General features: G+C 47.8%; 1 protein-coding gene across 1 annotated transcript; it reads left to right on the forward strand.

Moving 5' to 3' along the window:
* Positions 1-11,732: 11,732 nt before the first annotated feature.
* On the forward strand, positions 11,733-12,906 carry LOC119331424 (phosphatidylglycerol--prolipoprotein diacylglyceryl transferase-like). The gene has a single exon (XM_037604574.1). It carries the CDS (start codon positions 12,056-12,058, stop codon positions 12,530-12,532), a length of 477 nt encoding a protein of 158 aa, XP_037460471.1. The 5' UTR covers positions 11,733-12,055; the 3' UTR covers positions 12,533-12,906.
* The last annotated feature ends 1,267 nt before the right edge of the window (positions 12,907-14,173 follow it).

Consider the following 14,173-nt stretch of genomic DNA (forward strand, 5'->3'; position numbering starts at 1 on the left):
GAGAGAGATCCAATCTCGGAGGGGCTCTCGCCCTCCGCCACCATGGAGGCCATGGACCAGAGGGGAACCCCTTCTCCCATCTAGGGGGATGTCAAGGAAGAAGAAGAAGGAGGGGGGCTCTCTTCCACTCTCTCCCGGTGGCGTCGGAACGCCACCACGGCCATCATTGTGACGACGATCTACAACCAACAACTTCGTAGCCGTCATCACCAACTCTATTCCCCTCTATGCAGTGGTGTAACACCTCTTATCCCCGCTGTAATCTCTACTTAGACATGATGCTCAACGCTATATATTATTTCCCAATGATGTATGACAATCCTATGATGTTTGAGTAGATTCGTTTTGTCCTATGGGTTAATTGATGATCATGATTGGTTTGAGTTGTATGTTTTATTATTGATGTTGTCCTATGGTGCTCTTCGTGTCGCGCAAGCGTGAGGGACCCCCGCTATAGGGTTTGCAATATGTTCATGGTTTGCTTATTACCTGTGTTGAGTGAGTGATAGAAACACAAACACGGATAAGTGGGTTATGGTGTCTGGGAATAAAGAGGACTTGATACTTTAATGCTATGGTTGGGTTTTACCTTAATGATCTTTAGTAGTTACGGATGTTTGCTACATTTCCAATCATAAGTGCATATGATCCAAGGAGAGAAAGTATGTTAGCTTATGCCTCTCCCTCGTATAAAATTGCAATAATGATTACCGGTCTAGTTATCGATTGCCTGGGGACAAATAACTTTCTTGTGACAAAAAGTTCTCTACTAAAACTAACTCAGTTGTTTATTTATCTAAACAGCCCCTAGTTTTTATTTACGAGCTCTCTATTATCTTGCAAACCTATCCTACAACACATTCAAAGTACTTATAGTTTCATACTTGTTCTAGGTAAAGCGAACGTTAAGCGTGCGTAGAGTTGTATCGGTAGTCAATAGAACTTGAGGGAATATTTCTTCTACCTTTAGCTCCTCATTGGATTCGATACTCTTACTTATCGTTAAAGGCTACAATTGATCCCCCCCTCGTGGCTTTCCTGACGTGCACTCCAAGCCCTCAGAATGTCTTCTAGTCCAAGAAAAATCATCGCGAAAGTTTCATTCCGTTTGGACTCTGTTTGGTATTTCTTTTTTGCGAAACTTGAAAACAAGGAAAAACACTCTAGGTTGATAGGTTAGTCCCAAAAATCATATAAAATAGCATGTTAATGCATATAAACATCCAAAATAGATAATATAATAGCATGGAACAATCAAAAAATAAAGATACGTTGGAGACATATCAACCACACCCGTTCCAATAATTGGTGTCTCCGTGATTGGCGCTCTCTGATTCAAAACTCCGTCTCCCGAAGCATCCATAGGCCCCACTGTCCTTGTCAGTCGGTCAAAAGCCGACTGCCTAATAGAAAGCCTCTCTTTCACAGGCTGAGGCGGCCCCGCGGGCGTGGTCCAAGTTCTTGACTCCATTGGCGGCAACCTCTAGTCCGATGTCACCGGCAGCACCGCTAACGAGGACGATGTGACCCCACTCCTCTGCATGGAACCATCACCTCCTCTCTAGTCTCTTACCCCGAACCGCCAACTTGGCCGACGATTTGAGACGCCAGTAGCATGCCCGCCACCAGCTCTTGGCGATGGCAGCCCGCTCTGCCAACTATCTGATGAGACCTCAACGCTCCATGGCGGCTCCACGTAATCCCCGAAGTCCTTCACCTCATCCAAATGAATAAGAACCTGGTATTGCAATAGGGTTGGTTCGTGCAACGGGGCCACCAAGCCTGGTTCCGGCACTGCCAGCCATCACAGAGAAGGAATGTTGTCTGGGTTCACCGTCCAAGCAGAGAGCTTGAATGAGGAAAGATTCCTTCCGGGGCTAGTTTTCGGTGCAATGGTGTCGACGAGGCAGGACGTTCCTAACAGATCCTCGGCAGTCTCCCTGTCCCAAGCATGCGACGGAATCCCCTCGATCACCAACGAGACTCTGTTGCTGAGCATGGATTGCACTGCGAGCGCTTGCTGATTCCATTGCCTGAAGAACAGCCTCACCCCTTTGTGCTCCAGCGAAGGCTTGATACGTCTCTGTCGTACCTATAATTTTTTATTGTTCCATGTTGATATTCTACAACTTTTACATACTTTTTATACTATTTTTGGGAGTAACATATTGATCCAGTGTCGAGTGCTAGTTCCTGTTTGTTGCATGTTTTTTGTTTCGCAGAAAATCCATATCAAACAGAGTCCAAACGGGATAAAAACTTACAGAGATTTTTTTGGAATATATGTGAATTTTGGGAGGTGGAATCAATGCGACACGACGCTCGAGGGGCCCACAAGGGTGAGGGTGCACCATGGGCCCTTGTGGTCACCCCATAAGGCGGTTGGTGTCCTTCTTCTAGAGCAAGAAAGCTAATATCCGGATAAAAATCGTGTTAAAATTTCAGCCCAATCAGTGTTACGGATCTCCAGGAATTTAAGAAATAGTGAAAGGCCAGAATCGGGGAACACAGAAACACAAGGAAACAGAGAGAGAGAGAGAGAGAGAGAGAGAGAGAGAGAGAGAGGGAGGGAGAGAGAGAGAGATCCAATCTTGGAGAGGCTCTCGCCCCTCTGCTGCCATGGAGGCCATGGAGCAGAGGGGAAACCCTTCTCCCATCTATAGGAAGGTCAAGGAAGAATAAGAACGAGGGGGGCTCTCTCCCAGTCTCTCCCGGGGGCGTCAGAACATCGCTAGGTGTTGGCGAATGTAGTAATTTCAGAAAAAATCCTACGCACAAGCAAGATCATGGTGATGCATAGCAACGAGAGGGGAGAGTGTTGTCCACATACCCTCGTAGACCGTTAAGCGGAAGCGTTATGACAACGCGGTTGATGTAGTCATATGTCTTCACGATCGACCGATCCTCAGTACCGAACATACGGCACCTCCGCGTTCAGCACACATTTAGCTCGGTGACGTCCCGCGAACTCATAATCCAGTAGAGCTCGAGGGAGAGTTTCGTCAACATGATGGCGTGGTGACGATGTTGATGAAGCTACCGACGCAGGGCTTCGCTTAAGCACCGCTACGATATGACCGAGGTGGATTATGGTGGAGGAGGGCACCGCACATGGCTGGGAGAGATCAATGATCAACTTGTGTGTTCTAGGGTGCCCCCTGCCCCCGTATATAAAGAAGCAAGGGGGAAGGCCGGCCGACCCTGTAGGGCGCGCTAGGAGGAGGAGTCATCCTCCTAGTAGGAGTAGGATTCCCCTCTTTCCTACTCCTACTAGGAGGGGGAAAGGAAGGGGGAGAAGGAGAAGGAAAGGCGGGTGATGCCACCCCCCCTTCCTATCCAATTCGGACCAGAGGGGAAGGGGCGCGCGGCCTGCCCTGGCCGGCCCCTCTCCCTCCACTAGGGCCCAACAGGGCCCATTAACCCACGGGGGTTCCGGTAACCGCTCCGCACTCTGGTAAAATCCCAATTTCACCCGGAACTCTTCCAATGTCCAAATGTAGGCTTCCAATATATCAATCTTTATGTATCGACCATTTAGAGACTCCTCGTCATGTCCGTGATCATATCCGAGACTCCGAACTACCTTCGGTGCATCAAAACATATAAACTCATAATACCGATCGTCACAAAACTTTAAGCGTGCGGACCCTACGGGTTCGAGAACTATGTAGACATGACCGAGACATGTCTCCGGTCAATAACCAATAGTGGAACCTGGATGCTCATATTGGTTCCTACTTATTCTACGAAGATCTTTATCGCTCAAACCGCATAACAACATACGTTGTTCCCTTTGTCATCGGTATGTTACTTGCTCGAGATTCGATCGTTGGTATCTCAATACCTAGCTCAATCTCGTTACCAGCAAGTCTCTTTAATCGTTCCGTAATGCATCATCCTGCAACTAACTCATTAGTCACATTGCTTGCAAGGCTTATAGTGATGTGCATTACCGAGAGGGCCCAGAGATACCTCTCCGACAATCGGAGTGACAAATCCTATTCTTGATATATGCCAACTCCACGAACAACACCGGAGACACCTGTAGAGCACCTCTATAATCACCCAGTTATGTTGTGACGTTTGGTAGCACACAAAGTGTTCCTCCGGTATTCGGGAGTTGCATAATCTCATAGTCATAGGAACATGTATAAGTCATGAAGAAAGCAATAGCAGTAAACTAAACGATCAAGTGCTAAGCTAACGGAATGGGTAAAGTCAATCACATCATTCTCCTAATGATGTGATCCCGTTGATCAAATGAAAACTCATGTTTATGGCTAGGAAACTCAACCATCTTTGATCAACGAGCTAGTCAAGTAGAGGCATACTAGTGACACTATGTTTGTCTATGTATTCACACATGTATTATGTTTCTGGTTAATACAATTCTAGCATGAATAATAAACATTTATCATGATATGAGGAAATAAATAATAACTTTATTATTGCCTCTAGGGCATATTTCCTTCACCAGGGCCATCATCGTGCCGATGATTTACACCAACAACTTCGCGGCCGTCATCACCAACTCTATCCCCCTCTATACAGTGGTGTAACACCTCTTCTCCCCGCTGTAATCTCTACTTAAACATGATGCTCAGCACTATATATTATTTCCCAATGATATGGCTATCCTATGATGTTTGAGTAGATCCGTTTTGTCCTATGGGTTAATTGATGATCATGATTGGTTTGAGTTGTATGTTTTATTATTGGTGTTGTCCTATGGTGCTCTCCATGTCGCGCAAGCATGAGGGGGCCCCGCTATAGGGTTTCCAATATGTTCATGGTTTCCTTATTGTCTGTGTTGCATGGGTAATAGAAACACAAACACGGATAAGTGGGTAATGGCGTCTGGGAATAAAGAGGACTTGATACTTTAATGTTATGGTTGGGTTTTACCTTAATGATCTTTAGTAGTTACGGATGTTTGCTACAGTTCCAATCATAAGTGCATATGATCCAAGGAGATAAAGTATGTTAGCTTATGCCTCTCCCTCATATAAAATTGCAATAATGATTACCGGTCTAGTTATCGATTGCCTAGGGACAAATAACTTTCTTCTGACAAAAAGTTCTCTACTAAAAATAACTTAGTTGTTTATTTATCTAAACAGCCCCTAGTTTTTATTTACGTGCTCTTTATTATCTTGCAAACCTATCCTACCAAACATTCAAAGTACTTCTAGTTTCATACGTGTTCTAGGTAAAGCGAACGTTAAGCGTCCGTAGAGTTGTATCGGTGGTTGATAGAACTAGAGGGAATATTTGTTCTACCTTTAGCTCCTCGTTGGGTTCGACACTCTTCCTTATCGAGAAAGGCTACAATTGATCCCCCGCCTCATGGATTTCCTGACGTGCACTCCAAGCCCTCTGAATGTCTTCTGGTCCAAGAAAAATCATCGCCAAAGGTTCATTCCGTTTGGACTCCATTTGGTATTCCTTTTCTGCGAAACTCTAAAACAAGGAAAAATACTCTAGGTTGATAGGTTAGTCCCAAAAATCATATAAAATAGCATATTAATGCATATAAAATATCCAAAACAGATAATAGAATAGCATGGAACAATCAAAAATTATAGATACGTTGGAGACGTATCAACCACACCCGTTCCAATCATTGGTCTCTCCGCGATTGGCGCTCTCTGATTCAATACTCCATCTCCCGAAGCATCTGTAGGCCCTACTGTGCTTGTCAGCTGGTCAAAAGCCGACTACCTAACAGAAAGCCTCTCTTTCACAGGCTGAGGCGGCCCCGTGGGTATGGTCCAAGTTCTTGACTCCATTGGCGGCAATGTCCAGCCCGATGTCGCCGGCAGCAACACCAACGACGGCGATGTGACCCCACTCCTCTGTGTGGAACCATCACCTCCACTCTGGTCTCTTACCCCGAACTGCCAACTTGGTCGTCGACTTGAGACGCCGCTAGCATGCCCGCCACCAGATCTTGGCGATGGCAGCCCGCTCTGCCCACTATTTGATGAGACCTCAACGCTCCATGGCGGCTTCACGTAATCCCCGAAGTCCTTCACCTCATCCAAATGAATAAGAACGTTGTATTGCAATAGGGTTGGTTCGTGCAACGGGGCCGCCAAGCCCGGTTCCGGCACCGCCAGCCATCGCGGAGAAGGAATGTTGTCTGGGTTTGCCGTCCAAGTAGAGAGCTTGAACGAGGAAAGATTCCTTCTAGAGCTAGTTTCTGGCGCAATGGTGTCGATAAGGCAGGACATTCCTAACAAATCCTTGGCAGTCTCCCCGTCCCAAGCATGCGACGGAATCCCCTCGGCCACCAACGAGACTCTGTTGCTGAGCATGGAGTGCACCGCGAGCGCTTGCCGATTCCATTGCCTGAAGAACAGCCTCACCCCTTTGCTCCAGCGAAGGCCTGATACGCCTCCGACGTATCTATAATTTTTTATTGTTCCATGCCAATATTCTACAAATTTTACATACTTTTGGTAACAATTATGTGATTTTCTTGGACTAACATATTGATCTAGTGCCGAGTGCCAGTTCCTGTTTGTTGCATGTTTTTTGTTTCATGGAAGATCCATATCGAATGGAGTCCAAACGGGATAAAAACTTACAAAGATTTCTTTGGAATATATGTGAATTTTGGGAGGTGGAATCAACGCGAGACAATGCCCGAGGGGCCCACAAGGGTGAGGGGCGCGCCCTGGGCCCTTGTGGTCACCCTGTAAGGTGGTTGGTGCCCTTCTTCTTGTGCAAGAAAGCTAATATCCGGATAAAAATCGTGTTAAAATTTCAGCCCAATCAGAGTTACGGATCTCCGGAAATTTAAGAAACGGTGAAAGGCCAAAATCAGGGAACGCAAAAAGAAAAGGAAACAGAGAGAGAGAGAGAGAGAGAGAGAAAGAGAGAGAGAGAGAGAGAGAGAGAGAGAGAGAGAGATCCAATCTCGGTGGGGCTCTCGCCCCTCCGCCGCCATGGAGGCCGTGGACCAGAGGGGAAACCCTTCTCCCCTCTAGGGGAAGGTCAAGGAAGAAGAAGAAGGAGGGGGCTCTCTCCTCTCTCTCCCGGTGGCGCCGGAACGCCGCCAGGGCCATCATCGTGACGACGATCTACACCAACAACTTTGCCGCCGTCATCACCAACTCTATCCCCCTCTATGCAGTGGTGTAACACCTCTTCTCCCTATTGTAATATCTACTTAATCATGATGCTCAATGGTATATATTATTTCCCAATGATGTATGGTTATCCTATGATGTTTGAGTAGATCTGTTTTGTCATATGGGTTAATTGATGATCATGATTGGTTTGAGTTGTATGTTTTATTATTGATGTTGTCCTATGGTGCTCTCCGTGTCGCGCAAGCGTGAGGGACCCCCGCTATAGGGTTTGCAATATGTTCATGGTTTGCTTATTGTCTGTGTTGCGTGAGTGATAGAAACACAAACACGGATAAGTGGGTTATGGCGTCTGGGAATAAAGAGGACTTGATACTTTAATGCTATGGTTGGGTTTTACCTTAATGATCTTTAGTAGTTACGGATGTTTGCTACATTTCCAATCATAAGTGCATATGATCCAAGGAGAGAAAGTATGTTAGCTTATGCCTCTCCCTCGTATAAAATTGCAATAATGATTACTGGTCTAGTTATCGGTTGCCTGGGGACAAATAACTTTCTTGTGACAAAAAGTTCTCTACTAAAACTAACTCAGTTGTTTATTTATCTAAACAGCCCCTAGTTTTTATTTACGTGCTCTTTATTATCTTGCAAACCTATCCTACAACACCTTCAAAGTACTACGTGCGTAGAGTTGTATCGGTGGTCGATAGAACTTGAGGGAATATTTGTTCTACCTTTAGCTCCTTGTTGGGTTCGATACTCTTACTTATCAAGGAAGTCTCCAATTGATCCCCTATACTTGTGGGTTATCAAGGCCTAGCACTAACTCTGTTGCGGTGCTCAGCGGAAGCGAAAATGACCAGAAAATCCTTTGGCCTATAGCAATGAACTGACACCCAGTGCGGCTCGATGTTCAGAATCTCCTCCAGCGCCTCCAACATAAACTCAAGTTGCAGGTCATGGCACGCACCGCCCACATACGCCACCATGGCAAACCTCGGCTTATGCTCTAAATCCTCCATAGATCGAGTGCGACCAAGGATGCAATGGTCATTCGGATCCAACTCCTCCTCCGCGGTCACTTCCCTCTGAGAGCTCGATGGCGGAAGGCGTGCCCACTCCGGCACACACACAGGGCCCCGCCATGATGACGACAGCGGCGTTAGCAACCTCCCCGGGTCCGCACGACCCCTCGACGCCTCTTGCTCGCGCCGAGCCACCTTGGCCAGAGCCTGACGCCGCAGGTCCTCCTCCGATGAGGGGTTGTGCGGGCGCTTACATTCCTTGGACGGGTGTCCTTCTTGACCACACCAGAAGCAGACAATGGTGTTGGTGCAATCGTTCCTGTAGTGGCCCTCCTTGAGGCACCGAAAACACTTGTCGTCCATGTCCGGCGGCACCTCGCGACACGCCGGCGCCGGAGCCCCCCTGCTGGATAGGGCTCCGCTCCGCTTGACACCGCCTCCAGAGTTCTCTCCTGGGCGGCCTGGGCTGGACGAAGGCCGCCTCGGGCTGGGATTCGCCATCCGCCTCTACGGACGCCGTCCCCCGTGAACCCGACGCTCACAAGCTCTCCGAAAGCCCGAGCCTCAAAACCACGGACCTCTCCTCGCTCCACCGAGAGGACGAGGAAACCGACTGCGGGCTGGCGGCCATGCCTAGCTGCAAGGGCCGTGGGAGAAAGGAGAGAGGGGGAAGGTGGCCGCCGGGGTCGAAGCAACTGGCGGCGGGGGTGGGTGGACGCCGGCACCGGAGTGGCGCACGACTGGGGAGGGGGGAACGGGTGGCGCAACATTGGATCCTTGCTTGTATGGGAAGACGAGTACCAACAATACTTGATTAATCCTTTTTTAAACAATACTATTAGATTATTTGCATGGCGGCCCAATCCCATGGCCATGATTACAACGCATGCACGTGGCCCACAAAAGATATCCACGAGAATGGGATTGTCACACACCAGTTTTATTCGTTAACAATTCGTTGTGATCAGCTCATACACTACATACACACTAATCTCCCATACTCCTATTATAATATAGTATATCTTGGATGCGAAATTGACTAAGGCACGTTCAGAAAGTGCAGATCCATATCAAAGTCATATCATGGTACATGTGATCTTGATTGACAAGGAACCAAACGTATGATTGCAAGCAAACCATATAAACAAGAAACAAGTGGGTAGTATTGCATTTGCATGCATGGCGCGTTACAGAATTAAAGTATCGAATTCTCCTAAAAATTTATCAACACAGAGACGTACAGCTGCTTTTGAGAGTACAACTTAACGCCATCCAGAATTGGGAAGGCATAATTATCACATAATGAAATTTACATGCATGGTCAGCCATATTTTGAAGGCAGTAATGAGATCAAGCATGCATTAGCTAGCAGTGGTAACTGATGAGCTAATCAATAGTGTCAAAACGGTGGTGGTAATTCATTTCGCAGAAGAGAAAAAAGGTAGTAATTCAGACGCCATAGTTGTGTAGTATTGATGAACCAATGAACGCAAAAGGTTGTCCAAAGCAAAAAAGGGTGAGCAATCAAATGTATACTAGCAGTGTGGATTAAAAAGAGGCGAAATAATAATACGAGTAAGCCCTTGGAAGCCAGCAGGGTCCATGTGGGATCATCAGCCTTTTGTTTGCTGCCAGCCACCAGCCTGGGCCTGCGGTGGGCCCTGGTGGAAGCCGCGAGATCTGGTCCATCCCTCCCTCCCTCTCTTTACCTTTCCCTTCTCATCCAAGCCAATGGCACCCCCTGTAGTTTCACCACAATTGGAGGGCATTTCCCATCCTCGACAGTTCATACACACCCCTCACTCGTTTCCTTTGCAAAAAATAATAAAATAAAATAGGAATGTCAGCATTAGTCAGCTGAAAACCACTTGTAAACCGATGGATCGTACTGTCCGCCACTTTTTTTTAAGTTTCATTTGCCATTTGTAAATGTTAGCGTTGAATTTTATTTTTTTTGAAACGTGATTAGCGTTGAATTTGAGCAAGCCGTATCTCTTCCGTCCAGCCAACCCAACAGCTCGGCGTCGATCGAGGAGGCAATATATGTCGAGATCAAGGACGAATACGTGCGGCAGTACGCATGGTTGCCAGCGTAGAGTGCCGGCTCGGTGCTGCATTATTCATACTCATACGTTTGCGTCCACGCAAACACTACACCCCCAATCAGTTGGAATCTTACTCCATTTCTGCCGCGACAACCAACAATCCACCTAGTTGTAGCGCGCGCAAAAATGTAATAATAGAGTGAGAGGTGCTGCTCCGTCCAGCTAGACCTTGAGCATAAGTGGAAAGAATACATTACAAGCAATGGTGCAATGTGGTTTCACTCCATACCTTAAAAGAGGAGGAAATGGCGCGATTACGTCTCAAAATAAATGGCTCATTTAACCCCCGCCATTTCCTGCAGCCAACTGCTGTCATCTCCCGAGCTGTCGGTCGATGCGTCCTTGCCGCACTCATTTCCACCTCTCCCGGAGGCCAGCCGGAGGTGTGTGGTGGTACCGTGGTAATGGAATCGGTGGTACATTTGCCTTGCGTTGCGCGTGCATGCAATGCATGGAATGGATCTCCTCCGGAAGTGTTTATTCTCACTTGCTCACACCATCATTGCCTTCCCTACATACATACATGCCTTGCTTGCTCCCATCCAGTATGCATGTTTCTTTTTTCTCTACTGAGTAGTAGCTTGAAATCATTGGGTTCACCACATTTGTGTTGTGAGCACCGGTTCCGTTCGCGCCAAAGATGCCATGCACGAGGGGTACGGTTGGCAAAGTTCATGCCTCCCAACTAGTAGTAGAACCCTATGTGGTGTCTAGGAGTGCACATGTATCTGTATATGTACCAATCGATTGTCAGGGATTAGAGTTTTTGTTTAGTGGAGGCCTTACAGTTGGGAAGTTTTCCTTCCGGCCGAGGAGTCGGCATGCAATTTCTTTTCTGCTATACTATCTTTACAAATATTCAATTAAATACTTTTTTGCGGGTATTTAATTAAATACTTGAATATATCATGCATATGGATTTGTCTGAAAGTATTTCAATTTTTCAGACATGTTGTCACAGAAGTTAATGACCAAAAATGCGGCCCGCCAATACCCAAATAGGAAAAAATACTATATCATATAGCACAATGTGTGTGTAATCTTAATTCCTCTTGCATCTAAAGACAAAATTTCACTCGTGCAGGAGCTCTGCCCATCCATCAAAGTGGTGTTGGTTTTATTTGGACACACCTCGCTCCATTCATAAACTGCAAGATTATTTACCTTTTGCGAGTACAAAAGTTACATTCTCAAATTTATATCTTTGGTCGAAGTAACGTACTTACAAATTTAGGTGGACGAAGTTTATAAAAAAACTAGTTTTTTTTGCGGGGTACAAAAAAACCAAGTTGCATGTATATTATCCTTCGTCTGATGATCTACGAGCTTGAGAAAGAGATTCGCAAGCAATCTAGGCAACTAAAAAAAATCTATTCAAAGTACGCAAATGCCCCTTTTATTTAAATAAAGAACAATAAGTAAATAAATAAAATAAAGAGCCCCTATGTCCAAGTGATATCTGGAACACCGAAAGGCAACGTCTCCAACTCAAAAAAAAAAGACAACGCCTGATCCGACGGTGGGTAATTAAAGCCAATTAATCTCGCATTTTCTTCAGCTTTTGCAGGAAAAAGGCAAGCCAGCGCCCAAAAGGCAAAGGATTAAATTCAACTTACCCCACCCAAAGCCGTTTTATCTCTTTCTCTCTCCGGGCGACTATTTAACAGCCTTGGCGCGACCGCCTTGGGATCCTATTCGCTCTCCCTCTCCTTCTCCTTCTCCTTGATCTCTCCTCCTCCCCTCCCCTCCCCAACCTAAGTTTTTCCCACCCGCCGGCCTCTTCTCCTCTCCAGCACCCAACCATCTCCCGCAATTCACCGCGCCGGAGATGACCTCTACACCAGCGGGCGACGCCCTGCCGGCGCTGCCGCCTATCAGGACGAGAGCGGCGGCCGCCGATCCTGCGCCTGACCACGCGTCGGCCTCCACGACGACGGTGCCGGAAGCCGAGGCCCTGCCGGCGCCAGCGGTGGCGGAGGAAGAGGTGGTGGCGGAGTCCCGGACGCCGGCTGCGGTGGCTGACAAGGAGGAGGAGGAGGAGGAGGAGGAGGAGCCCAGGACGCCGACTTCGGAGGAGAGCAAGCTCCGGCCGCCGACCGAGTGCCCCGGCGCGCCGAGGAAGCCCGTGGCTTTGGCCGGGACGAGGCCATCGCCGAAGCGGCCGCTGCGCTTCTTGGACGTCCCGCGCGACCTCTCCGCCGTCTTCATGTCGCTGCCGCCCAAGAAGCGGATCCGCGCTCCGCCGTGCCTGGTCGCCTTCCGCCCGAGGTGCGGGGCCGCGTGGGACCATGGATCGGCGCTGTAGCCCCGGCTGGCCGTAATTTATGGGCTCCATGGTGCAATTGTTCATTTATCGGCGAATTCTTGGAGTTCTTGCGCTGCGTTCCTCTTCCTTCTTTCTTTCTTTCTCTTTCTTGCGGTGGCTTCTTGGTTCCCACGGCCATGATATAGTAGTATAATCTCTAGTGCAAATAATTAACGCGTTATTTTGCCTTTTTTCTCTCTGTCATTCTGATTTTTAGTGGGTTTGTGTGAAGGAGAAATTGTACTAGAATTGAAAAGGTTGCTATTTACTTATATAATATAGGGATGATGATTGGGGAAAAGAACAGGAGTTGTAAGAGAATTCCCTGTTAATTACCGACTATTACAGCTAACGGTTCTGAAAAATCATCTGAAGTGATGTTCTTTCCGGTTTTCCGTTTAAATCAATTCGATTCTTGTGCCTGCCGCATCTCGAATTTTACACATGCTGGCAGTCTGACAAACGGCAGACACTTTCGGTGGTGCCAATTAACTCTTCTGGGCCTGAAGAACAGAGAAAGATTTTGATCAATTTAACTGAATTTGGTCCAAGTTAATGGCTTTAACCTGTTGATCGAACTGCCCATTGTGTGGAGAAGATAAAAAAAATGTTTTTTTCGAATTATTGGTGCATCCACGAAGGGAGAAGTAGGAGTGTGTAGCATGTATGCAGCGGCGAGCAGAAGAAAATCGGTCAGGTGGAGGGGATGGGCTGGGATGTACTTTCGGTTGTTTTGTCCCAGCACAGGCACAGCACCGGTGAGAGTGAAGAGGAAGATTTGCAGCAGAGAATCTTCTATTCATGAGAACAACATGACATAGGTTTTTCCTGCCAAAAAAAAAATCCCCAGCTGCATCTGAGTGTACGGCATTGGTCAGTTTCAGTTTCAGTTTCAGGGCGTCGGTTAGGATTGTTGTGCATGCATGGAGGTGTTGAGATCCAAAGCGAGAGGAGGGGGAGGGGAGGTGCGTTGCGTGTTTGAGGAGCCATGGATGGATCCTGACCGCGAGTAAGTGGGAGGGAGAAGGAAGCGGAGGCTGAAAGTTTCCTGGCTTGCCTCACTCACATCACATGGGCTGGCTGTTACGTTTTGCAGTTACAGAACGCAGGAATAGGTCTCTCGCCCCCTCCCTCCCTGCCTTGTTTTAGCAAAGCATTATTATGCGTGAGAGGGAGAGAGAGGGGCATCTTCCCTTCCCAAGTACTCGAGTCGGGGCAGGCAGGATGCGTGGCCGTACGTTGGTGCTTAGGCCGGGCAATGCGGTGGCATGCACGGCACGGCCATGGCTGGCACTGTGTCGGCCAATGCCAACGCCATGGCCAGGCCAAGAGGGGAGAGGCAGGGGAGGGAGGTGGAGGGATTCGTGCTGTGCGGAGACAGGCGCATGTGCCGGGGATCGTCAAAGCGGAAGTGGGTGGGGAGGACGCGGTGAAGCGAAGTAAACCAAGCAAGCAAGCAACCCGGGAATCTGAACCCCGTCTCGGTTCCTGCTGCAATCATGAGCTGCTTGCCTGCCTGCCAGCCTCACCAGCAGCCTGCGATCATGGCGGATAATGGACGCTAAAAACCAAGATTAAAATGCGATGCATACTCCTCTTCGCTGCAAGAAACAAAACTGCACAATTGCAGAACGATGATGT

The sequence above is a fragment of the Triticum dicoccoides genome, chromosome 7A (genome assembly GCF_002162155.2).
Source record: "Triticum dicoccoides isolate Atlit2015 ecotype Zavitan chromosome 7A, WEW_v2.0, whole genome shotgun sequence".
Lineage (NCBI taxonomy): Eukaryota > Viridiplantae > Streptophyta > Magnoliopsida > Poales > Poaceae > Triticum > Triticum dicoccoides.